Source organism: Balaenoptera musculus, chromosome 7, assembly GCF_009873245.2.
Source record: "Balaenoptera musculus isolate JJ_BM4_2016_0621 chromosome 7, mBalMus1.pri.v3, whole genome shotgun sequence".
NCBI classification, from domain to species: domain Eukaryota; kingdom Metazoa; phylum Chordata; class Mammalia; order Artiodactyla; family Balaenopteridae; genus Balaenoptera; species Balaenoptera musculus.
In genome coordinates, this window is record NC_045791.1 from 106541449 (window position 1) to 106567301 (window position 25853).

General features: G+C 45.7%; 1 protein-coding gene and 1 pseudogene across 3 annotated transcripts in view; both read left to right on the forward strand.

The window, feature by feature from the left end:
* The first annotated feature begins 193 nt into the window (after positions 1-193).
* On the forward strand, positions 194-25600 carry LOC118898061 (annotated as a pseudogene).
* Positions 13490-25853, forward strand: part of ATG16L1 (autophagy related 16 like 1) — a 42908-nt gene continuing 30544 nt past the window's right edge. For all 3 annotated transcript variants that reach the window (XM_036857972.1, XM_036857973.1, XM_036857975.1), the window contains exons 1-5: positions 13490-13759; positions 17345-17438; positions 22186-22291; positions 22989-23062; positions 23923-24174. In XM_036857972.1, the coding sequence (XP_036713867.1) occupies positions 13645-13759; positions 17345-17438; positions 22186-22291; positions 22989-23062; positions 23923-24174 (641 nt within the window). In that variant the 5' untranslated portion in view covers positions 13490-13644. The remainder of the gene's footprint in view (positions 13760-17344; positions 17439-22185; positions 22292-22988; positions 23063-23922; positions 24175-25853) is intronic.

Here is a 25853-nt window from a genome sequence, read left to right on the forward strand (position 1 = left end):
CTTAATCAATGCTTGTTGAGTTAATTATTTAAGTCACAAAGGGACCCAGACCAAAAGAAGAGAGGAGGTCAAGACTCCAAAGAAAAGATGGTCTAAAAGCACAGTAGCCAATCCAGTAGGGTGCATCTTGGGTCCTACAGGAGGGGTACCACCACCTCCATCTTCGTGTCCAAATGAATGCAAAGTGGTCATTACAATGTGCTCTGTGTGGCTGCTCAAAGCTGTCTGCCCAATACGGTTGCTGTAGTGGAGGACTTACTAGGCTACTACTGGTACTTCTGAAATAACTTTGTCTTATTCTCCCTCAGAAGACCACCCTGATGATAATACCTTAGTTTGCAGAACTTTTCATCCAAAGGCATGGAAATGCTAAGATATGGAAACACTCAGATATGACAATGCTTCATAGATACCAAATGAGGAATTTTTACAACTTCCTTAGAAGATGCATGCTAATGTGCACACTCTCATTAGTTCAGTGACCAGGTCCACCACGTCCTATCTGCCTTATAAAGAAGAGATCTTGGACAAATCGTGAAAAAAATTTTTTTTAATCATCTCTTCCTGACCTTCCCCCCAAAGAATTCACAGGAAATTGTTTATTCCTTGCCTGGACGAAATGGGCAAAAGATTAAGATAGAGATTACCCAAAAGGGAATGAATCATGAGTAAACAAATAGATGGGAAAAAGTTCAATTTTACCAAATTAAAACAACAGTCAAATATGATTGTCATCTATCAAATAGCAAAGTTTTCTTTCATTTTTCCCTTTTTTTTTTTCTATTGTACTACCAAAACTGGCAAAGAAATGGTTCTACACATGGATGGAAGTGTAAAGTGGTAAAAGCCTATGGAAAGTTATATGGCCAGATGTATTTAAAGACTTTGCTCTCTTCATAACCTTTGACCTACGAGAGTCAGAACCCTGGTGGAACCCAATCCTACTAAAATAATCAAAAATTCAGGGGGGGAAGAGCCTTTTGAAACCAGCCATAGGGGTTTATAGCAGGACTAAAATGCCAGGAAGAGGAAAGAAGAGAAGTAGATTCCTTGGGTAAGATGCTGATAGATTCCCTCAAAATTTCTCTTTGGTTTAACTTTCTATCACTAGGACACATTTTCTTTAACAAACCTGTCAGTAAAATGTACTTCTGATAACAAGTGTGTTTTCAGGTCCCTAAGACATTTTATAAATCCCCACATAATTGTGTGATGAAAGGTCATTTACTCTGTCAAAAATATATTCTGTTAACTCAGGCTGAAATGTCACGTACACATTTTCTACATTTAACTTGACTTTGCCCATGAGTTGGATAATAGATCTGAACCCAGCATCAAAATATGCAAATCATCCCACCTCGGTTGCAAATGTCAAATACGCAGAGACAGACTTCAGAAAACATTGTGTGTGTGTGTGTGTGTGTGTGTGTGTTTATGTGCAAGGACAACTTTTGTCACATTTACCCTGCGGCCCAACAAATAGATCACTGGTATTTAGTTTCATAGTTGTATTTGCTGCTTTCATGTGCTTCTGACTGTTGAATTATGTTTCCAATAGTTCCAAAACCTTCCCCTGTGCATGGCTCTTATTAACTTGGAGCCATGTTAATAAATTTTATTTTCAAAATTCAGAAATTCAGAATTCAAAACAACATTGTAAAAAATTCTCTGTGGAAAGGGGCAGGGGTGCAATGAATTGGGAAATTGGCATTGACATATATACACTATTTATACTATGTATAAAATAGATAACTAATGAGAACCTACTGTATAGCTCAGGGAACTCTACTCAGTGCTCTGTGGTAACCTAAATGGGAAGGAAATCCAAAAAAGGGGGGATATATGTATACATATAGCTGATCCACTTTGCTGTACGGTAGAAGCTAACACAATATTGTAAAGCAACTATACTCCAATTAAAATTAATTTAAAAAAAAAGAAAAAAAACATGAATCAATAGACAGGATGTGTTCGTTTTGTAGCCTCAGCAAAAAGGACTCCTATGTCTTATGGATATGATCACAAATTTCAAAACAAATAAAGTGAAAATTAATGAGAAAAAAACAAAAAACAAAAAATTCCCTGGGAACTTCCCTGGTGGCACAGTGGTTAATAATCTGCCTGCCAATGCAGGGGACACGGGTTCAAGCCCTGGTCTGGGAAGATCCCACATGCCGCGGAGCAACTGGGCCCGTGAACCACAACTATTGAGCCTGAGCGTCTGGAGCCTCTGCTCCGAAACAAGAGAGGCCGCGATAGTGAGAGGCCCACGCACCGCGATGAAGAGTGGCCCCCACTCGCCGCAACTGGAGAAAGCCCTCACACAGAAACGAAGACCCGACACAACCAAAAATAAAACATAATAAATAAATAATAAATAAAAAATTAAAAAAAAAAAAAAAGAATCTGCCTGCCAATGCAGGGGACACGGGTTCGAGCCCTGGTCTGGGAAGATCCCACATGCCACGGAGCAACTAACCCCGTGCACACAACTACTGAGCCTGCACTCTAGAGCCTGCGAGCCACAGCTACTGAGCCCGTGAGCCACAACTACTGAAGCCCACATGCCTACAGTCCATGCTCCACAACAAGAGAAGCCACTGCAATGAGAAGCCCGCACACCACAATGAAGAGTAGCCCCCACTCACTGCAACTAGAGAAAATCCACATGCAGCAACGAAGACCCAACGCAGCCATAAAAAATAAATAAATAAATAAATTTATTTTTTTAAAAAAATGGAGATCCGGGCATCACCCACCTTCTGACAGCCCAAAACACTGCGGCTCAGGAGGTGGCCCAAATATCCTCTGAAGAGCACCCCTAGGAGAAACAAGCTTGACCACTATGCCGTCATCACGTTTCCCTCACCACGGAGTCAGCCATGAAGAAAATAGAAGACAACAACGCACTGGTGTTCATTGTGGATGTCAAGGCCAACAAGCACCAAATTAAACAGGCTGTGAAGAAGCTCTATGACATCCACATGGCTAAGGTCAACACCCTGATCAAGCCTCATGGTTAGAAGAAGGTATATGTTCAACCGGCTCCTGACTATGATGCTTTGGGTGTTGCCAACAAAATTAGGATCATCTAAACTGAGTCCAGGTGGTTAATTCTAAATATAAAAGTTTTCGCTATTAAAAAAAAAAAATAGCTTCAGCCCATAAAACAAGTGCTCACCCAAAATGGGATTTAAGGGTGTTTTTGGGGTTTTTTTCTTTATCATTTGGCCACGCAGTGCCGCATGTGGAATCTTAGTTCCCCGACCAGGGATCGAACCCGAGACCCCTGCAGTGGAAGCGTGGAGTCTTAACCACTGGACCGCCAGGGAAGTCCCAAGTTTTTGTTTTTTTAATTTTTAGCGGAAAAGCTGCTTAAAAGGTTGTTGGCAGTTCCCAGTTTCTGGAGGCAGAGCCTGTGCAGCAGAGGTGTTCCCTGATTACTCCATGAAAGTATTTACCCAGACTTCATTTACTTTGGAAAAATTAATAGAAATGGGCTATTTAGTTACCCAAAGGTGAAGCAAATTCCCGCCCATCGATTTTGGAGATGCTGTGAAATCACAGCAGATGGGAATGCAGGATTGCTGGAGAGGAGCGGAGACGATTCCATTCACCCCCACCCCACCACAGGAGACCTGCCTTCATGGCCCTCGTGTGAGAAGTCACCTGGGGTCTGGCAGAGAGGGCAGGTAGGCCCCCCACGTTACAGCATGAGGGGCTGTCACCTCCCCAGTCATGAATCCAGGCCTGAGAAAGGACACAGCAAGGCTGTCTTCCCCCTGCTAGGAGCCCCCTTACTCCAGACCCAGGACCTGCAGCAGCGCTTGGTTCATTCCCTCAGATCCTGGCAAAGGCAGACAGGACCAGGAGGGAATTCCCTGCTTTGAGCCTCTGCCATAAAATTATGTTTAAGGGGTTTTCCAGCTGTCGAATTCTAAATTTCCACTGTAGTCAAGGCTCTCTGCTTACAAGGAAGAGAAACGAGCTACAGGTGGAGATGGAGCAATGGGCGAGGCCAGGGAGCGCTGATGACGTGCAGGCTCAGACACATGGCGGCGTGGGGAGTGGCGCTCCTCCCTGGCCCTGGTCTTCCCCAGATGTTTCCTCTGCCCACTTTCCTTGCTCCCCTCTCCTTCCTGGTCTCCCTGGCTTTGCCTTGGCTCCACGTAGCTGTTCCAACCCTGAAGTCCATCTCCCCATGCCTGGACCCCTGGAAGAGGAATCTGGCCCATCTTGGGTGTCCACAGCTGCTCCAAAGAGTGATGGGTCAGATAGGTCCAGTCCCATGGTGGAAACATAGGCACCCAGACCCATGATGTTATTAGAGGGAAAGCAATTAGACTTGGGGGGATCAGGACCCCCAAAATGTCTATAGCAGAGCTGGCAGCTCCTCCTTCTCCCATCCTCTCCTGGTACTTGGGTTTCATCACAACCTCTGGTTCCCTGACAAGCACATGCCAAGGCAGGATTAGATGTGACAGATTTACTGAGGGAGACACCTGGGAGGGGAGACGGAGGAATGGGGGTCTCTGGATGAGGGTAGGAGAGCTGTCAGACCACGTGCAGGCCAGACCCTGGGAAGGAGAGAGGGAGGAAGGGAGGTTGGGAAGGAAGGCCCTCAGCCTGCAGTGAGTTCTAGCAAAGTTTCAGCAGGGCTGATAGGGCGTCTGTCTTAATCAGCTCGGGCCTCTTTAACAAGATACCACAGACTGGGGGCTAAATAACAGATATTTATTCTTCACAGTCTGGAGGCCAGGAAGTCCAAGATCTATGTGGCAAAAGTTTCTATGTCTGGTGAGAGCCCTCTTCCTGGTTTGCAGACGGCCTGGCAGAGACAGATCATCTCTCAGGTGTCTCTTCTTATGAGGGCACTAATCCCATTCACAGGGGCTCCACCCTCCTGACTTAATCACTCCCCAAATGTCCCACCTCCTAATACCGTCACATTGGGGGTTAGGACTTCAATGCATGAATTTGGGGAGGACACAAGATTTAGTCCATAACAGTGTCCTTGAGGCAAAGTCAGAGGAGTCTCACATGTCTCAGGAGTGACCTTGTCTTAGTTCCCCTGCTGTGCTTGGTCCCTGGTTGAGGCTTCCATCAGAAATGTGGACATGGCTTTATTGCAGCAGTGGATTCAGAGAGCAGCAGCAAGGGCTGTCAGTCAATTTTGATTCCCCAGTAGGAGATCTGAAGGGCATAAGTTCAAGGCCAACACACAGGCCCTTCTTTATTTTAAGAATGCAAAAACTCTCCTTAGCCTGAAGGCCTCACAAAAACAAATAGGCTGGATTTGGCCCACCTGCCATATTTTGCTGACCCCCTTGGTTTAAATTACAAGTTAAGGTTTCGGTTGTTTGCAGCTGAAATCCTCCTAACTTCCACAAGTGGGGGAGTACTGCTGACACAAGAATGTTGACTTAAGGCTGCTTGTCATTCTAAATCCCCTTGTAAATTAGTCCATTGACACTCAGACTTACTGCATCTTACTTTAATTCTTGCTTGCATGAGAGAATGAGTGTTTTCCTTTTCCTCCTGTCCACTCCTCACTTCCCTGTCCACTCCTCACTTCCTGAAGCAGGTAACTTTTTTTTTTTTTAATTTAATTTTTATTTTTGGCTGCGTTGGGTCTTCGTTGCTGTGCGCGGGCTTTCTCTAGTTGCGGCAAGCAGGGGCTACTCTTCGTTGTGGTGCGCGGGCTTCTCATTGCGGTGGCTTCTCTTGTTGCGGAACACGGGCTCTAGGCACACGGGCCTCAGTAGTTGTGGCACAGGGGCTCAGTAGTTGTGGCTCGCGGGCTCTAGAGCGCAGGCTCAGTAGTTGTGGTGCACGGGCTTAGTTGCTCCGCGGCATGTGGGATCTTCCCAGACCAGGGCTCGAACCCTTGTCCCCTGCATTGGCAGGCGGATTCTTAACCACTGTGCCACCAGGGAAGCCCTGAAGCAGGTAACTTTTAAGGTTACAGTAATGGGTGTGGGGTGGGGGCAGGGCTTCTGTAACAGAAGCCAAGACCTGAGAAAAGAAAAATAATCTTACAGTTTTTTTTTCCTTTTGGCCAAGACGTTCGGCATGTGGGATCTTAGTTCCCTGACCAGGGATTGAACCTCTGCCCTCTGCAGTAGAAGCTCAGAGTCCTAACCACTGGACCACCAGGGAAGTCCCAATAATCTTATGGTTTAATAAGGCACCGGAGAGGCACTAGCAAGAATCAAAGATCTGATTGTCTTTTAGATCCATCCCTACCACCCCCCTTCCCAGCCAGACCAGAGGGTCATTCACTCTTGCCTCCAACACCCCCACACACACCCACCCTGACTGACAGGAAATGGATGGAGCGCAGAGTGGCTGACATAACCATCACAGGGGTGGAGCTCATACTGGACACCAAAGAGATGGGGCCTTGAGGGAAAAGAGGGAAAGAGAGCTAAGAAAACTAGAGGGAGGGAGAGAGAGAGGGAGGGGGATAAGTTGTGGAAGGGAGAGGCGGAGAGGGTGAGGGCCACTCTGCCCCCAAGGTGTGATCACACGGTGCAGCCCCAAGGTCTAGGGCAAGGCCCAGGCCCACGGGAATCGCAGGGCCGTGTTGGAAAGACCAGAGAGGACACCCCTGACCCTCCACCTCAATGCAGACAATGTAAGGGCTGGACCGGATCACATGAACCTGTCGGGAAGGCCAATTGAATGGTTTCCTAGGTGTATTTCATGGCCAGACAATTCTGCCTGGACTGGACTACCCCACACCTCCAGGAGAACGAGGGCTGGGCTGGGATTACCCAGGCCACTGGAGAAGCCATTGATCCCGCATACTCTTTGACAAAATTAAGGGAGCTATGCAAGGAACCTTTGGTTGTGGGGAAGCTTAAGAGACTGAGGTCCGGTGCATGATCTGGCATAGGAAAATGTCCTTATTGGAAAGAGGAGGTTCAGAACCAAAAACTGGGAAGTGTGTGCAGTCACACAGCAGACAGAGTGGCCAGCCCTGAGCCCCGTCTCTGCAGGACGCTGCATCCCTGGCTGGCCCCTCCTTATTTGGGGATCAGGCTCCCAAAAGCAAATTGTCTGGGCATCCGGATTTGCAGAGCAAGTTCAACACACGGCTGCTCCAATTGTTGGCCTTTTTAAAGACAGAACGTCCACTTGATGCCTCAACAAGGGACCCCATCTCATGATATGCAATATTTATTTAGTTAGTTATTTAATCAAAATACTATTCCACTGCTGTGTGCTTTCTACGTGGTTCTACTGCATGAGAATGCAGTGGTGGTTAAACTCTCTGAAAAACTATTAATATCCCATGAGTCATCGAAACGGTGCTTTTCGAAATAGTGTCCCTTCACTTTCTGTTGAGGAGGAAATGGCAATACAGTTCTAACATATGGCAACAGTATTTTCTAATATCCCCAGGCTGACTCTAATCACCTTGAGGTTATTAAAATTTTCTCTGACCAGCAGACACTATTATTTAGAACAGAGCTTCACTTAGACATTTGTGAGATCTCAGATCCAGAAACTTTTCCCCCAAAATTTGGAAATGGATTGCTGATGAACACAAAACATGCATGGTGAGAAGAGTGGGTTGACCTTCCTCCTTTTGTCAAGATTTTAAAGTGGAAAACCCAGCCTTAGTGACCACCTGTGGGGACACTACCATTCTGTCTGCCCAGCCCTAGTGTTTTCTTGGGCTGGTCTGCTGTCTTAATCAGGATTCTTGGGAATTCCCTGGCAGTCCAGTGGTTAGGACTCTGCTCTTACACTTCAGGGGACACGGGTTCAATCCCTGGTCTGAGAACGAAGATCCTGCAAGCTGCACGGCGTGGCCAAAACAAACAAACCAACAAACAAAAAATCAGGTTTCTTGGGTGGCAAGAGAAAATAAAAACCCAGAGTAAACCAGCTTTAGTGAAACACAGGAATGTATTCGCTCATGTAACCAGACTGGGAAAGTAGGGCTGGGCTGCTTTCAGGACTGGCGGGAACCAGGGACACTAATGCCATCAGAATTTTTGGTTTCTCGTCTCCTCTTCTCCCTGTGTGTTTGCTCCATTTTTTTCAGGCTAAACTTTTCATGAGACCTGGGAGGGGACATGGCCACTAGCATGGCCATGCATGGCCTCACTTCCTAATGAAAGGAGAAAAAGGGCCCCTCTCTCCCAGATCCAGTTTAAAAATTCCTGTGGAGGACAGTGATGGGCAAGGGTTCCTATGCCCACCCTTGGGACCAGTTTCTTGCACGATGGGGCAAGGAAAACCCGTGACTATAGTCAGGAGGGTGGATGTGTTAATAAAAGGATGGGGGAGGGGAGAACATTTAAGATCTACTTAATAAGTTTGAACTTTCAACAGTCTGAACAGACGTGTTCTACACCTACCTTCTCCTGGGACCTGTCCCTTCCCCTCCATCCAGAGGGAACCACCCTAGAAGACTGACCCCGCCTCTTTGCCACATAGATTATTAGATACGGGCCCCTGCTAGTCCAGTAGCCTCCTCTCCCAGAATTTTTTTTTAAGTTATTTGGGGTTTTGGGGTGTTTTTTTTTGTCTTTTAACATTTATTTATACTTTATTTATTTATTTTTGGCTGCGTTGGGTCTTCATTGCTGCACACAGGCTTTCTCCAGTTGTTGTGAGCGGGGGCCACTCCTTGTTGAGGTGCACGGGCCTCACTGCAGCGGCCTCTCTCGTTGCGGAGCACGGGCTCCAGGAGCGCAGGCCTCAGTAGTTGTGGCGTACAGGCTTAGTTGCTCCGCGGCATGCGGGATCCTCCCGGACCAGGGAGCGAACCTGTGTCCCCTGCATTGGCAGGCAGATTCCCAACCACTGTACCACCATGGAAGTCCCCTCTCCCAGAAGTTTATTAGACCTGGGACTTGGATATGCCAGCTTGGTCTGCCGCTGGCTTGTACTGTGGAGATGCTGGAGGAGCTGGACCAAAAGAGCTGGACCACAAGACAAAGGAGGCAGCAACTTACAGAGGGAGGCAGAGGCAAAGAGCTGAGCATTCTGACAGGCTCTGCATCTGGGTCCCAGTCCAGCCACATCCCTGCTGCCAGCCTGATGCAACACCCCATATCCATGTAACCTCCCCTTTCCCTTAAGGAAGCTCGAATTGCACTTCTATTGCTTGCAATCAAACGCATTCTGATACTCTATCTCATCCTAAAAAACAAAAAACAAAAACAAAACAAAAAAACAGCCAGAACCTTTATACCCTGATACACAGCAGAGGGACATACGGTTATATGGCTGGGTTCTGGCACCAGCCTTCCTCGACTGAAACCGAGTTCTGCCTCTTACTAACTCTGTGACATCAGACAAGCTACTTGACCTCTGCGTGTCAGTTTCCTCATCTGCAAAAGGACATACTAATAGCACCTACGTTGTAGTGTTTTGAGAACTAAATAAGTTAATCCATGTTGAGCAAAGTGCCTGGCATGCAAAAATCACTCATTTAACATTAGGTATTATTCATAGTAGGAGAGGGCAGTAGTGTCTGGGAGAAATTTTATCATCTCTTTAAAGAGCAAAGAGGCAAACCAAGGGAGATAACTTCCCACAGAGACACTCTCTCTCTAGCCATTGTCCCAGCTTGTTAGATGTGCCATGTTGAATACTCCAGCCACCATTCCAGATGATTTGCTGTCAATTTATAGAAGGGATAACAAGGACTTTCTCTAAGAAAGTTAAACTTTACTATAATGCTTGTATTGGGGTACAGGGATAATACCCACGTCAGACAGTCATTTTTAAAACGTGAAATCTAAGTGTCAACATATATATGGAGTGGGTGACGAGACCTGTATGGGTTTTACTCCACGTGCACAGAGAGTCTTTATAATGGAAATGTCAGGTGGTATTTACTCATATGTCTGCAAATACAATAACACTAAAGGGAACAAAGAAAAGCCAAGGGGTAAAAACGTCGAGCGCCAAAAATGCGACATTTGGAGGGATCATCGGTGTGTCTGAAAATCCACGTCGGTTGGATTCTTGGCTATCCTTTCATTTACTCCAGCAGTCACTAGGTTTACTAGGTTACAGCAGACAGTTAACACGGGAACATGGTTAGCTTATCTTACTTTCATTTTTAGTGATCTAATTTTGAGAACAGCTGAAAAGGAGCGGAAATAAAGAATAAAGATCGAGCCATATTTTTTTAAAACAGGAAATTATATTTTTAAAAAAGAATAAAAGCAAGAGAAAAAAAGAACAGAAGAGAATCAAAAGCCCTGGGCGCTGGCTGGGTCTTTTTTACTTTATAATTCCTTACATTCATAAATAATCACATTCAGATCTCCCTTTCCTGAGGAGTGAGCTCCTTGAGGTCAGGATCCAAGTCTGGCCATCTTTGTTTCCAGGCAGTGCTCACCCTGTGCCTGACCCACACCAGGACCCAGCTGTTTGACCACTTGCTGATCGAAAGATAAAGGAAAGCAGGGGGACCAAAAGGGAAAGGACAGAAGTAAATAGGACAATTCTTGGAAGGTTGCACTTGAGTTCCTCAGAACTGGAGCACCACTTCACATGTATCTTACATCCATTACAGGCAGTCAGAATCCATTTCATAGATATCGCTATCCAGCAAAGCATGCTGCATCCTTTACACACTCAGTATTTACCAGAACAAATAAAAACGCTCCTTTTAAGATTCATAATTTGTCTGCAGAATATTCAGACAAGCTCATTTCCTCCTCCTTCCTATTACTCATTACTCATCCTCCCTCCAGCCATTCCCCTCAGGGTCCCAGGAACACACCTGAGGCTTCCGAACCACTGACTTTGCTGACTTTGCTCTTTGCCCGGGATGCCTTCCCTATTGGCTAATTTAGGAATTGATTTCAAATCATTTCAAATTATTCTTTGTTTTACATATTCTAGTTGAGCCAAACTACAATGTCAGCAGAAACAGAAACTGCACAATGGAGTGCAGTAGTTAAGTCACAGACGAGAGAGTCAAACTGCCTGTGTTTGAAGCCAGGTCTCGCCAATAAATAGCCAGGTGTGCTCAGGCCAGTGACTTACCCCTGCGAGCCTCAGATTCCTCATATGTAAATGAGGATAAAGATGCTAAGAGTAGCTAATAACTACCTTACTGAGTAGGGTTGTTGTGAGGATTAAGAGAGTGACAACACGTGAAATATTCAGAAGAGTACACGGCCCATAATGTTGTTAGAAGTGTTCCCACTTATTAGTTATCTCCCACAGAACCTAGCACTCTGCTGAAGAAATGGTTTTATCAATAAATCTATGTTTGTTTCTATAACTTTTTCTTGCATATATAGTACATATATAATGGATAACAATTAGAAAATGCATATAAGATATAGAAAATACATACAACAAAAGAACACCAGCAATGCTACTTCCCAGAGAAAATATTTTCATATATTCCATTCATTAATTAAACAACATTTACTGAGCACCTAATATATGAAAGACTTCACACCCTTGCTGGAGGTAAAATGATGAACAAAGACAGAACGGCTCTTGCTGTGGAGGTTACAGTCTGTGGCGGGGAGACACGCCTTAAGCAAGTAATGATAAAAAACATGCGAAGCTGCAACTTTGATAAATGCTAGAACTGAGAGGTCCACGTGTCATTGGGCGATCTGACCTAGTTGTGAAGGTCTGTTACTTGAAGGTTGTGAGGAAGTGACTACTGAGCTGAGAATTAACTCATAGGAATTAACTCAGAAAGGTCAGAAGGGAAGGGTTTGCCCAACAGAAGCACAGTGAATCCAAAGGCCCTGCACTGGGAGGGAGCATGTGAGCAGAAGAGAGGAGGAGGGCCCACGGAGGCTGCAGTGCTCACTGGACAAAGCTGGCCGGGTAGGGAGAGGGCAGACCTACAGAGCTTAGTATCCTTAGTTTAGAAATTATATTCTCTATTCATTCAACAAACTTTGCCTATGAGGATCCAGGGACATACTAATTTTACATCAATTAGATTTATATCATATACTCCTTTTATTATGAACTTTTTTGAACAATAAATATACAGTAATTTAACTCTCATTGGTGGAAATCAATAGATTTTTCCCAGCTCTCCATTATTACTAACAATGCTGTGACAGTTTTCTCTATGTGGGCATTTGTCCAAATATTTGTTGACATACATTCCTGTAAGGGGAATTGCTGGTTCTGCATATTTGTTAACATGTTTTAATCATCATCTTTTCTGGGAAATCAGCATATTCAACTGTCAAGATTTGATGCTAGGCTCTTTTGAGGTTGATACCACTGTTACATTTAGAGGCATTCTTCGTGACTTTCAGAACCTGCTTCTTCATTTGCTTCAGTGTGTGAGGAAGTCCCTTCTATTTCTGATCCCCATGGGTCTTTCCCACAAATTCAGATCACTCAGTACTGGCTGCTGACAAAATATCTTTGCAGCTCTAGAATCCTAACTGTCCTACTCCTGGGCTCCACAGGAGAGGAAAGGCCTTCTTATCTGTCTGTGAAGGATCCTCCTCTGGACTTGAGACACATTGAAAGAGAAGGCAGATTCTGACATTCCTTTCCTCTCTTCTGCCTCCTATTTTGTCCGGCTCCATTTTCATGCAATAAATTTACTAACTTGTTAAATGCAGATGGAACTCAGATGATTCTACTACAGACCAAGGTTTCCCATTCTACTGAGTTGATAGATGTCATCTTCTCCCAAGTCTGTCTTTCATCTTCCGCTTTCATCTACTGGCAAACTGTCCTTTTCCTCTTTCAAAATCCTGTTTGTACCCTAACCCTTAAATGACCTTCTAAGGACCCATTTACTTTTAGGTCATAGATAATTTCTAGGCTTCTAATGATTTACATAGCTAATCTATTCGCATTTCCTTTAGCGGTTCTTTGCATTCCATTTCTTTATTGCAAAAAACCTTTTTCTAAGGTCAATGGGTTGCTCTTGCTTAAAGCAACCAATCTTTGGTTAGGACTTCGAAGGATACCAAGTGTCTAGGTAAGGTTAGGCTTACTATGTACAGGCACAGTGTGAATTGCATTATATAGGTTATTATTTTTAATCCTCACGACAATCCTGTGGGATAGGTATCATTCCTTCCCGGTTTAGGGATCTTCCCCATTTTACAGATTAGGAAACTGAGGCTTAGGGATGCTGTCACTCATCTATAGTCACACAGCTACCATGTGGGGAGCTTACTTCTGCTTGTAAACTGACATGAAGAAAAGGGAGGCAGGCTAAGAAAGAAAATATAAAACGGGGAAAAGCAAGCAAAGGAAACAGCAGGTGGGCGGAAGCCTCCCTTTTGCGTTTTCCTTCCTCCGCCCCCGACCCCGCAAGGCCGAGCCTCCAACGTGGGCCGCGCGCCTCCTAGCGGCCGCATCTCTGCTGCCGGCACTTCCGGCCTCGGGATGCTATCATCAGCCAGCGCCCTGAGTCGGCGCCGGACACGTGCGTGCGTGTGGCGTAAGACGTCGGACGAGGAGGCGGGCTTTCTGGCTCTGTCCAAAGCCATTTCCGTCAGGAGCCGGAAGTCCGTCCTGGATGGCATCGGGGGAGGCCTGTTCGTGGACCTGAACCCTGGGGCTGCTGGTCCTCCCGCGCCCGCTGGTTGCCTCATGGTGCGGGCCACGGCCGCCAGCCCCCGTGCGAATCGGCGGCGCTAAGGCGCCGGGGCAGCGCGCGACATGTCGTCGGGCCTCCGCGCCGCCGTCTTCCCCCGCTGGAAGCGCCACATCTCGGAGGAGTTGAGGCGCCGGGACCGGCTGCAGAGGCAGGCGTTCGAAGAGATCATCCTGCAGTGTGAGCGGCTGGCGGGCCCCGGGAGCGGGCGGGCCCCGGGAGCGGGCGGGCCTAGCCGTGGCATGCGGGGCGCCAGCGGGAACCCGAGGCCGCGCCGCCCGCGCGCCTTGAGGCCGCCCCGGGTACCCAGCGCCTTGGACCCCCAAACGCCTTTTTAGGTCTTTTCCTCTTTCACTTTATTCTTGGGTGTGACTGTGGTGGGTTTTCCTCCTCAATTGGGTATTGTTTACGGGCAGGCACCGTTCACGTCTGTGTTTGTAAATCCCAGCAGCTCATACAATGCTTGTGTACTTAAATAGGCCGGTTCCAGAAACATCCTGTTTCGGGCATCGTGTTACTGAAAACGGGCACTGACTTTAAGCAGTAACTCGCTCCGTTACCGTCGTCTTCAGAGTGTAGTGAAATGTTTGCCTTTCACTCCTGAAGATCTGTTGTTCTTCCTCCACCTTGGTGTTCTGTGACTATTACATATTACACATCTTGAGTCTTAACGTACTTTTTAGTTGGGACATCACAGTCTTTACTGTTGTTGAAAACTTCAGTGTGAAGGAGGTGGCCCACACCCACCCCCGCTGCTGCAATTTGAGTACAAAAGTGTTTGTGCCCTTAGATGCTTTCTAAAGAGCATTTCCTTGCCTCCCGCCCCATTTTACCATAACTGACGACACATTTGGGGGAAGAAACGGGGCACTCTTCGGACCTCTGGTTCCATCTACCCCTTGAAGTAAGCCTGCAAATCTCAAATCATGTTAATGATGCAGTTCAGTGTAATAGTAGGTGCCCTTTATTGAATTCTGATTGTGCTAAATTTATGGCTCCTGAACTTACCTGCACATTAGAATCAGGTGGGGATCTTTAAAAAATTATAAAGCCCAGGCCACATCCCAGACCAATGAAACCCCAGTAATAGAGGTGGGGCACAGGTGTCAGTATTTCTTGATGATCCCCAAGTAATTCTAAGGTAGAGACAAGCTTGAGTGCTGTCGTAAATATTTGGCATGTGTCGTTTCACTTTACCTTTCCGAAAATTCTATGAAGCAGGTCCTGTTGCCCTTTATACAAATGAGGAAATTGAGACTGAGAGAGATTAGGTCATTTCTCTGGGGAGGTACAGCAGATTAATGGATAGGGCCTGGATTTGGACACAGACTTAATGGCTCCTGACTTTTTTGCACTTTTGCCCTTCGCATTGGGTCCCCCAAGAAACAGCCTTCCTTGCTTTCGCTGAGCCCATCCTCTTAACTAAAATGGGGAGAAAAGGGAGATGATGAATGTGCCACTCCTGTGCTAATTCCTTACACTCTTTAGAGTCTGACAGCCCAGTGCTGTTTCAGAAAGCCAGAAGCACAGGAAACTCCTTGTTGAAACGATTCCTTATGGGTTACATAAATTCAGGTCATCGGGTATTTCATCATATGCTTATTCTTTAAAAGCTAATACACACTGAAAGTCAAATTGGGTTGGAGGTCTGATGACACTCCCCTTACCAGCCTCACTTACCTGAGTCTGGTTTGCTGCATCTATAAAATAGGGGTGAAGCTCGCCTTGCCTGCTTCATAAACACAGTGCTGTGCATATAAGTGTTTTGAAAGCCATCTACGTAATTGTCTATAAATGGAAGGTGCCTGTAATCAAATTGACACAATGGAATGTTTTTCTGCACTTTGAAAATGGACATCTTGAAGGGGTGGAGGATGTTGGAGGAAAGTCAGAAAGACAGGTCAGTCCTGGAGAGGGAACACGTCTTAAAACAGCTATAGTGAGTAATGCATGCCCGGGGGCTAGGAGAGGAGGGGCGAGAGGGCAAGACAACCTTGGCCTGTTAAAATCTGCAGTTGAGGCAGGGGATTGACATTTGGGAGGTCACTTCTAGTTTGACTGTGGAACAGCCTCCCTCTTCATTCCTCGCTTCCCAAAGCAGTCAGCCAGAGTTTCCTGTTCAGTCCTGCCTCTGAGCCTGAAGAGAAAGATGAAAAGAGGCTATGGGGACAGCAGGTGGCCTTTGAGTGAGAGGAACTTTTAAGAAGGATCCCTCTTGAATACCTCATGTCCTTTGAAAGACCCGATATCACAGGGCACCTAGCTGTAACATTTTGAAGATCTTATTAGAGCCTTTTGACACTGGTGAACATTCAAGGTTGGAATCACTTCCCTGTCCTCTTGAGCTAATTTATTAAATTAATATTGATGAAGATAGTGTTTCTCTTTCTGCCCAGGATTTCCATTTCTAGATATCAACAAGTAGGACTCAACTCTTTAAGAGGAAAGATAAGCTATTCTAAAAGGAATAATCACTAGCATAAACCTTCTCCAACTTTTGCTGTGAAGCAACGCTAATCTCAGACATTTGGGATCTGTGAAAGCCACCGTCAGGTGTGGGTTTTCTGTAAGTTTCCTGTGGTCACTTTCTTGTTCTGCTTTGCGCACCCCCTTCCACTTCTGATCTCACTGGCCCCCTGCATGCATGTCATTTCTTGCCCTGACTTTTCTTTTGAATTTCTGCACTGTGTTCCCTGACACATTTATTAAGTTCCAAGGACTCATTTTCTTCCTTGAGCTCTCTGCTCCTGTGTTCTCTGGCCTGTTAGGATCTTGCACCCAGTTGGACGAGCAGGGAACCTCAGAATAATCTTTGACTTCTTACTAAATGATACCTGTTCATGTCACTGCCTGCTTTTAAAATCTGTTGTTTCGCTGTTGCCAGTAAGAAGAGGTCTGAATTTCTCATCCTGCCCTCTCATGTGTTGGTGCAAACTTTTATTTCTAGCCACTTACTGAACAGCTCTCTAGACCTTCTGCTTGGACTGTCTGTCGTCTTCACCTGTGAAACCATCTGAGAAAATGAGTAAAAGTTCACTCTTCCTTTTTATACTTGACCTCCCCCCCACCCCCACCCTCATTACACTTTTTTAGCTCCTTGAGGTCAGGGACTCTGGTTTGTATTTGTATCCCTAGTGCCCTGATCTTAGATTAAATATTCCAGGGACTCCCTGGCGGTCCAGTGGTTAAGACTTGGCCTTCCAGTGCAGGGGGTGTGGGTTCGATCCCCGGTCGGGGAGCTAAGATCCCGCATGCCTCGCAGCCAAAAAACCAAAACATAAAACAGAAGCAGTACTGTAACAAATTCAGTAAAGACTTTTAAAAAATGATCCACGTGAAAAAAATCTTTTAAAAAAAAATTCCAGATATAATAAGGTAAAGGTTTCCTGTGTTACTTAGAGGTGCATAACACTTCACTTTTCCATTGTGTTTTGGTATGTTTGTTGCCTCTTTCCCAGGTAGAAACAGGTAGCTGTGGGAGTAGAAAGCATGGGCACCAGGGGTGTTTCGGAGTGATTTTTCATAGGTTCCTTTGTCTGGGCTGCCTGTGCTTGGGCCAGGAAGTGTCTAAGGAGTGCATGTTCCTGGAGTTTGGACGATTGCTGTAATCGGTGGTAAAGAACAGTGCCTAGTACTTTGATACCTCGTAAAAGTGAAACCTACCCAGTCATCTTCTGGTTATATCTTTGGTCCAAATCTTTATAAGATGTTAAGTAGTAATAAAGCATACCTGGGTTGTAATAACTTTTTTTTTTCCTGTGCTAGATAACAAGTTGCTGGAAAAGTCAGATCTTCATTCAGTGCTGGCCCATAAGCTACAAGCTGAAAAGCATGACATGCCAAACAGGCATGAGATAAGGTATTCTGAAACTATCCTGTATTATTTGTGTCTCCTGAGATAAGGTATTCTGAAGCTATCCTGTATTATTTGTGTCTCCTGAGATAAGGTATTCTGAAACTATCCTGTATTATTTGTGTCTCCTGAGATAAGGTATTCTGAAGCTATCCTGTATTATTTGTGTCTCCTTTTTAATTGAAATTTGTCTCTGTTCAGTTGTCACTTCCCTGATTTTGAAGCAAACCAAGTACTGTGTTTGTGCTCCACTTGTTGTCAGTTCCTTTCAAATAAAAACTTCTGAAGCCAAATAACTAACTATTTAACTTTTTTTTTGAAGGTACGTAGCTACCCACCTAGAAGGCTCATCATCAGTACGATGTGAGCTTGAGAAATTGCTTAAGGCGAGTAACCAGGCCAGTTCCTCCTGTAGCCTACCAGGGTTCACTTTTTCTAAATAATCAGACAAGTAAGCATTCTTGAGCACATTTACATAGATCTTGTCAGTACAGGATTGACTGGCCTGTAAACATAAGCGCTACAGGTCTATGTGATCCTTTTTAGTTCAGTGTTGTTTCCACGTATCTTAGTGTGCGGTCAAACCAGTGGGTTGCAGAAAGCTTTTTTTTTTTTTTTTTTTTTTTTAAGAAAGATTAGGCAGAAATCTGCATTTTATAGGAAGGGTAAGTATTGCTTCACTAAATATGTGAGTATGTGTTCATGGTGGGGAGTTTAGTATCTTTACTTGGGTCATTCATGTAAACTATCTCTTTTTGAGGGTCATGGTCCAAAAAAACCTTAAAGCCATACTTCATCAGAGCGGCTTAAATGCAATCATTCTAGAGTCTTACTGTCCTCCTTTTCCATTTGTTCATCACGTTTGCATATTAAATTCTGTGGTTTGTGTGGGAACAGTACCCATTATTGCTCTAAAATCTACAAGCTTTTTTATGTATCAGCTAACATTTAGCAATTGTAAAAACAAAGTTGATGGTAATTTAGGATTTTAGGGGAAAAACAGAAATGCTGGGTGTAGCTTATTTCATTTACTCCTATAGCCATATCTGCTATCTTGCCGTCCTTGTTTCCTCATCTGGCGAGATGATCTCCAGGCAGACCAGAGTAGAAAGAGGAACAGATGGCCCGGCCTAGGTTCCATTTTTGCTTAAGAACAATTCAGGAGATCATGCCTAGCTGTGGTCCTGGGAGGCCTTCCACAGGATTTAAAATATTAGTTGCTGTGTTCTGGTCAACTTTAGGTGTAGAGAATCCATTTCGCCCTTTTTCATCTAAATTCAGTCAACTGAAAACTTGAAACATTTTATTTCTATCTGGTTAGCCTCTTGGTGACTGTATTCCTGCATCCTTTATCTGTCAGCAAAACTCATTTGCTTGGAAAGGTAACAATAAATAAATATACAACATTCTTTTAACTGAGTATCACTGGGGTGGTAATTTAACTGGAAGTCTGTCCTTCCTGCAAACTTGTGTTCACAGTCAGGCCTCTTCCTGACTGCCTCGTTTCTATTAATGGTATCCTTATTTTCCAGAAGTCAGCTATGATTCCTTTTTCCCTTGGTGTCCTGCCCCTCCCCCTTTGCAGTCACCCGGGCCTGTTGATTCTTTGCCCACAGTGTCCTGTACATCTGTCCCTTGGTTTGCATTTGTGTGCCACCAGCTTCGTTGCTTATCTATGCTTCCATTCCTAGACTATGGCAGGGGTCTCGTTCACTGAGTCATTTTGTGACTACAGTGTGGGCCAGGCGTTGGGATACAGAGATGAATAAGCCAAGAGTCCTTGTTCGCAAGGACCTGAGCCTCGTCGGGGAGAGTAGCTCAGTGAGGTGTGTGCTAGTAGGATACAGGTATTCACAGAAGACGGGGATCTAATTGGCTGCTATCTCTCTCTTCTGGGCTCTCAAGTCCTGCCCATCCCATTCTAATTAATCTTAAAACACACTGTGCTTAAAAAGCTTTATCTCATCAATTATCTGACTCCTCTCTTAAGTGTTTTAATCCCTTTGCTTACTGAATAAATCAAAGTGAAACTCATCCCTGGGAAATAGTTGATTCCAACAGTTTTCTAAGTATGCTTGCTAGACTGCAGCCTCAGAGATGTGTTAGAAATGCAGAATGTTGGGCCTCACCCCAGAGCTCCTGTTTCAGAAACTCTAGGGGTGGCACCCAGTAGTCTTGTTTTAAGAACGCTTTAGGTGATTCTGATGACCTCTAACATACAAGAACCACTGCTTTAGTGGCTACTCAGTCCTTGTGAACTAGCCAAGACACCCGGGAGCATGTTAGAAATGCAGATTATTGACCCTTTTCTTCGTTGACCTGATGAATCATTCTGGGATGGGGCCCAAGAATCTGTTAAAACCTACTCTCTAGGTGATTCTTTTTTTTCTGCCTAGTGAAGCACTGTTATTGGGCTTTTGTAAGAAGTTTGACTTTTATTGTGAATAAAATTGCAAGTGGTAAAAGGCTTTGAGCAGAGGAATGAGTGCCCTGTATCCTTGCCTTTTCTCAGGATTCTCTTCAGCTGCTTGGAGGAACAGACTAGTTTTATGTTTTGCATGTTTCACATTGCTTTGCATTAAAATAAGGGGATTTGATAAAAATTATTTCTTTTCCTTCTAATCCCCATATGCAGTCAATCACCCAGGCCTGTTGCTGCTTCTGCCTAATTTAGGGTGGTTTCTTATAAGGTATGTGCCGCTTTCTTTTTTTTTTTTTTTTAATTAATTAATTTATTTATTTATTTATTTATGGCTGTGTTGGGTCTTCGTTTCTGTGCGAGGGCTTTCTCCAGTTGCGGCAAGCGGGGGCCACTCTTCATCACGGTGCGTGGGCCTCTCACTATCGCGGCCTCTCTTGCTGTGGAGCACAGGCTCCAGACGCGCAGGCTCAGTAGTTGTGGCTCACGGGCCCAGCTGCTCCGTGGCACGTGGGATCTTCCCAGACCAGGGCTCGAACCCGTGTCCTCCTCATTGGCAGGCAGATTCTCAACCACTGCGCCACCAGGGAAGCCTTATGTGCCGCTTTCTAGTCTCTTGGCTTCTAGTTCATGGGCCAAGATTGGGGAAGCACTATGTTGCCTCAAAGAATGCAGTATTAATGTATCTTAGAACACGTAAGAAAAATGCTTTTAGAGATGGAGGGTAGATTTCGGAGGGAGCGTCATTCTGCTGCCTTTTCCCTCTTTATTTCTTATCGGTCATTGGGAAGAGATGGTGCCCCTGCCCCCGCTTCAGATGGTGGCATCCTAGTTTGCCAGCCATCTTCCTTTTCTCCATCTGTGTGCTTTCCCGGGGCAGTGGTTTCAGCTACTCACTGTAGTCTGATAATTTACACCTGTAGCTCCAGCCAAGACCCCCCCCCCTCTCCTGAATTACAAATCCACAGTTCTGTTCACCTGCTGCTATTTCTGAGATAGTATGCAAACACCTGCAAACTTTCCCAAATTCCATTGACTCTTGAGGTGGCCTGAGCTCTGTCCATGGCTTTAGATACATCTGTTTGCTGACAGCTTCTATATGTCAGCCTCCAGCTTGGGCCTCTTTACTTGAAGTTCAGACTCTTAACAATATGCAGTTTCCACTTGACATGCCCACTTGGATGTCCACGGTGAACTCACTCTTCAGGCCTCCCCCGACCTCTTGCCCCAGTCCTTCTGCCTCAGTAGGTGACGCCTACCTTTGATCAGCCACTCAGGCCAAAAGCCTTGGAGTCATCCTCGACTCCTGTCTTTCTCTCATTCCCCGCGACCAATTCAAAGGCAAGTCCTGCAGTCTCTCCAGAGTGGATCTAGCTAGGATCTGACCACGTCTCACCGCCTCCGCTGCCGTCACCTTGTCCTGATCTGCACTTTCTGAGTCTGGAATATGTAATAGCTTGCTAACGGGTCCCGCTGTTTCTGCCCTTAACCCCTGCAGTGTGCTCTCCACCCAGCAACTGTAGCGATCCTTTCAAAACGTAAGTCATTCCTCTGCTCAAAACCCTCGGCAGCTTCCAGTCATGCGTAGGAAAAGCCACAGTCCTCGGGGGCCTGCGAGGCTGCGTGGCCTCCCCGATCCTCCCCGCACCCCCTGCCCCGGGCGCTGCGGTCACACTTGCCCCCAGCCTCTCCAACACTTGCTGTTCCCTCCACTCACAGGGCCCCGCCCCCGGGCCTGCATGGCTTGTTCCTCACTCCTTCCAGTCTTCAGTCAAGTGTCACCTCTCGGGATGCCTTTGATTACCCCACGTGGAACAGGAGCCCTGTCGCTCTGTTCCCTTCTTTACACTGCTTAGTTTTTCTTCACAGCACATCTCACCACCTGACTCCATCCATCTACTCATTTGTTGTCTGTCTACTCTTAGCCGATTGTAGAGCTTCCTGTTCCCTGCCTTCTCCCCGCTAGGCACCAAAACAGTGCCTAGCACAGAGCCGGCGCTCAGATACGTGTCGGGTGAGTGGGCCTCGTTGTCTCCTCCCCGTTTACCTGAACTTTATTCCGGAACCCATCCTTTATTCCTGACGCAGCTGGTGGTATGGGTTGTGGTTGGTTGGTTTTACCCTGTGTCTCACATCTCCTACTTTCTACTTTAGGTTTGTAGTGACTTATAACACTATTGGCCTGGAGAACTGAACTGCTTTCTTGGCTATGTTGTCATGTACATGTTTGAAATTCTAAAGTTATTGTTCCAGTGCCTGATTGAAGGGGTCTGGGGTCTGATTTTTTTTCTCTTGTTTGCACATTCTCTTCATCTGCCTGGTTGGGGCATTTAGTCCTGGACATGATGGTGCGTGGAATGATAGTCAGCTGCAAGAAATGGCCCAGCTGAGGATTAAACACCAAGAAGAACTGACTGAATTACACAAGAAACGTGGGGAGGTAAAGATAGCTCCTCTCCTTGTCTGTCTTGGGGGTCGGGGGGTGGGGCAGGCACGCCCACTGGAATTTGCAGCCATCCTGGCTACATACGGCATCACCAGCTCTATCTGTGGGAATGAAACCACAGAAAAGATGCGAGACCTCTGTCAACAGGTGGGCAAGCCATTGAGATAACCAGGTTGTCATGCTCCAAGATGGCACGAAAGGTACAAGTGGAGAAACATAAAAAGAAAGAAGCTTACTCCTTGATTGACTGAAAGTCTTAACTAATACCTTCATAAAGCGTGAAACCTGCAATTTCAGAAAAATTCATTAGGAAGAATCAAGTCCTGGGCTGTGTTTACGCTGGGTGGTGGTCTAATGGCAAGTTATGAAAAAGCGCAACTTACCGTCACTTCAGCTGAATTGATTATCAGCTAAAGAGTCAGAAAAGGCAGCTGGGGTGGAGGGGTAGCCAGGCGTTCTCAGCAGGAGCCTGGCAGTCGCCGGGAGCGTTGCTTGTCTACCCAAGGCTGCCTTCAACAGGGAGGGCAGCCCCGCTGGCCCTTCTCCTCTCGGCCAGCCAGCTCGTTTCTTCTTGGTGCCTCGGCCCCACCGCACAGGCACCTGTTTTTTCTTTAAAGTAACCTGCAATTATGAGTTTCCAACTGAAGTCCTAAAATCTCTTGTTTATGAAAGTGTTCTTCTTTACCCCCAGTTAGCTCAGTTGGTGATTGACCTGAATAACCAAATGCAGCAGAAGGACAAGGAGATGCAGATGAATGAAGCCAAGTGAGTAGAGAGCACGCTTCCTTCGGGACTGGTCTTGGGATCTCACTGTCTGTTTTACTGTACTCTTGTGAGCGGGGCCAGTGGTGATCGGTGGCAAACAGTAGCCACACTGGGCTCAGCACAAGTTTCGTTTCTGTGCATACATAGCTGGGGTCCTTTTCTACCCTCTGAGGATGGAAAAGGCAAGAAGAGTGCCCTCCGTCCTCCAGGGCCCCAGCACACCCCTGAGAAGTCAGCTTCGCTCTTGGAAGTGTCCCTGAGGCATTCACAGTTACCCCCACGGCCGTTGCCTGGGGGAGTGGGTGTCTTCCGTGATGGGGATGGGACCAAGATAGCCGAGTGCCCGGCCCTTGGGAACGGGGATGAGTTTGTGGGCAGGGTTGTTCTTGATCTGGGAGAAGCCTACCGGACAAGATAAACAGGGACTCCCAATCCTAGGATCTTTGAGCTGGAGGGGAGCCTGGGTTTCATCTGTGCCTTTTCCCTTACTCCGCAGAGAGGGCTCTCTAGAGGCTTAGAAGGGTGGGGAGCCAGCTCAGGCGTTCACACTCAGTGAGTGATAGAGCTGGTGGAATGCACAAGATACCCAGCCTCCTTTTAATCTCCCATTACTACGCGATTTCAGCATCAAAAGCTCCCTCTTCCTTCCCATCCTGCTTTTCTGAAAGGTACTTTAACGAGTCATTCATAGTCTGGATGAACTTTGCCCTAGGTGTTTCCTCTCCATTAATGGGATTGTCCTGTAAACCCCTGGGGCTGGGCTTGGCCAAGTGAGGTGCCTGCTGTGAGGGCTGAGGTCATTGTTGGTGCCCAAGCTCACACAGCTCTTGTGCAGTATCCCTCTCCCGTCGTGTTTTCAGAATTGCAGAATGCTTACAGACTATCTCTGATCTCGAGACCGAGTGCCTGGAACTACGCACTAAGCTTCAGGACCTTGAAAGAGCCAACCAGACCCTGAAGGATGAATATGATGCCCTGCAGATCACTTTCACTGCCCTGGAGGAGAAACTGAGGAAAACTACTGAGGAGAACCAGGAGCTGGTCACCAGATGGATGGCTGAGAAAGCCCAGGAAGCTAATCGCTTAAATGCAGAGAATGAGAAGGATTCGAGGTGGGAGATGAATCGGCAGTCAGTGATTTCCATTGTTTAATAAAGTCGAACCTAGTTCTTAGAAAAGAAGGAAACCAACCTGGCAGCTCTGACCACAGGGTGGGGGCACCAGGAAGCACTAACAAAATTAGAAATAGCAATGGTGGGTATAAAAGAGATTTGCATTTATAAGAACACTTTTACAGCTGAGCAAAGGATTACCTCCCAAAAGGGCTTTGGCCCGTTGCTATTTTTGCCAGTGAATTCTTTCCGTGTTTCAAGGAGAAAAGCTAGTTCTTGAACAGCGTAAATTAAACCAGAATTAGAAAAAGCTTATAATCCTCTCCCCCCCCCCTATTTTGTAAAACTATTCCAACCCATAGCAAAAACTCTGGCTAGTGTACAAGAAGACCATGGGCCAACCTCACTAGTAGTGAATTCAAAAGATTAGAACATTTGATTTTAAATCCCCACATCAGTAGTTTAGAATTTGAAAAGATTATTGTAGTTTATCTAAAAGAATAAATACATGGAATAGGAAAGAGCTTTAAAGAATAACAAAGAGCCCTAATCCTACCAAATAATATATGCAAAAAGATTTCGAAATCTGTGTAAAAACGGAAACCAAAAGGTAGAAGTAAAAAATGTTACTCTCTGCTGTTTGTTTTATGAAAAATTCCTAAGTAGGAGTATTGGAGGACTTTCTAAACATTAAAAGTAATGGTAGCTTTTCCAGTAAGTGGCCTGAGGTGACCTCTCAAAATGGTTCGCTATTCACTTGACCCAGAAAACCCCACAAAATCATGCAAGTCAAGAGATTCAAATCTTCGTGTTCACTTTAAGAACACTTGTGAAACTGCCCAGGCCATTAAGGGTATGCATATCCGAAAAGCCACCAAGTATCTGAAGGATGTCACTTTAAAGAAGCAATGTGTGCTGTTCCGTCGTTACTGTGGTGGAGTTGGTAGGTGTGCCCAGGCCAAACAGTGAGGCTGGACACAGGGTTGGTGGCCCAAAAAGAGTGCTGAATTTTTACTGCACATGCTCAAAAATGCAGAGAGTAATGCTGAACTTAAGGGCTTAGATGTAGATTCTCTGGTCATTGAGCACATCCAGGTGAACAAAGCCGACAAGATGCGGTGCAGGACCTACAGAGCTCATGGTCGGATCAACCCATACGTGAGCTGTCCCTGCCACATTGAGATGATCCTTACTGAAAAAGAACAGATTGTTCCTAAACCAGAAGGGGAGGTTGCCCAGAAGAAAAAGATATCCCAGAAGAAACTGAAGAAACAAAAACTTATGGCCCAGGAGTAAATGCTGTAAAAAATAAATGCAAATAAAAGAAAAAAAAAAAAACACCAAAAAAAAAAAAAAGTAATGGTAATAAAGAATGGACTGTATAAAAATTGTAGGTTTCTTAACATCGAAGAACACTATAAAACAAGCAAATAGGCTATGCTGTTATAAAATATATATCCTTAGTATAGAGTCAGTAAGGAACAGGTGAGCATTCAGACAGAGGGATGTAAAGCATAGATAGTTCATAAAAGAAGTGGACGAGCTCAGTGAATCTGGTAAAAAGGATTGTTGGGAGGAAGGTGGGACGGGCCCCTCACATTGCTGATGTGAAGGCTGTTTCTCTAACCCCTGGAGGGCCCTGGGGATGGCAGGCACCTGAAAATGGTTCCCACTTGTTG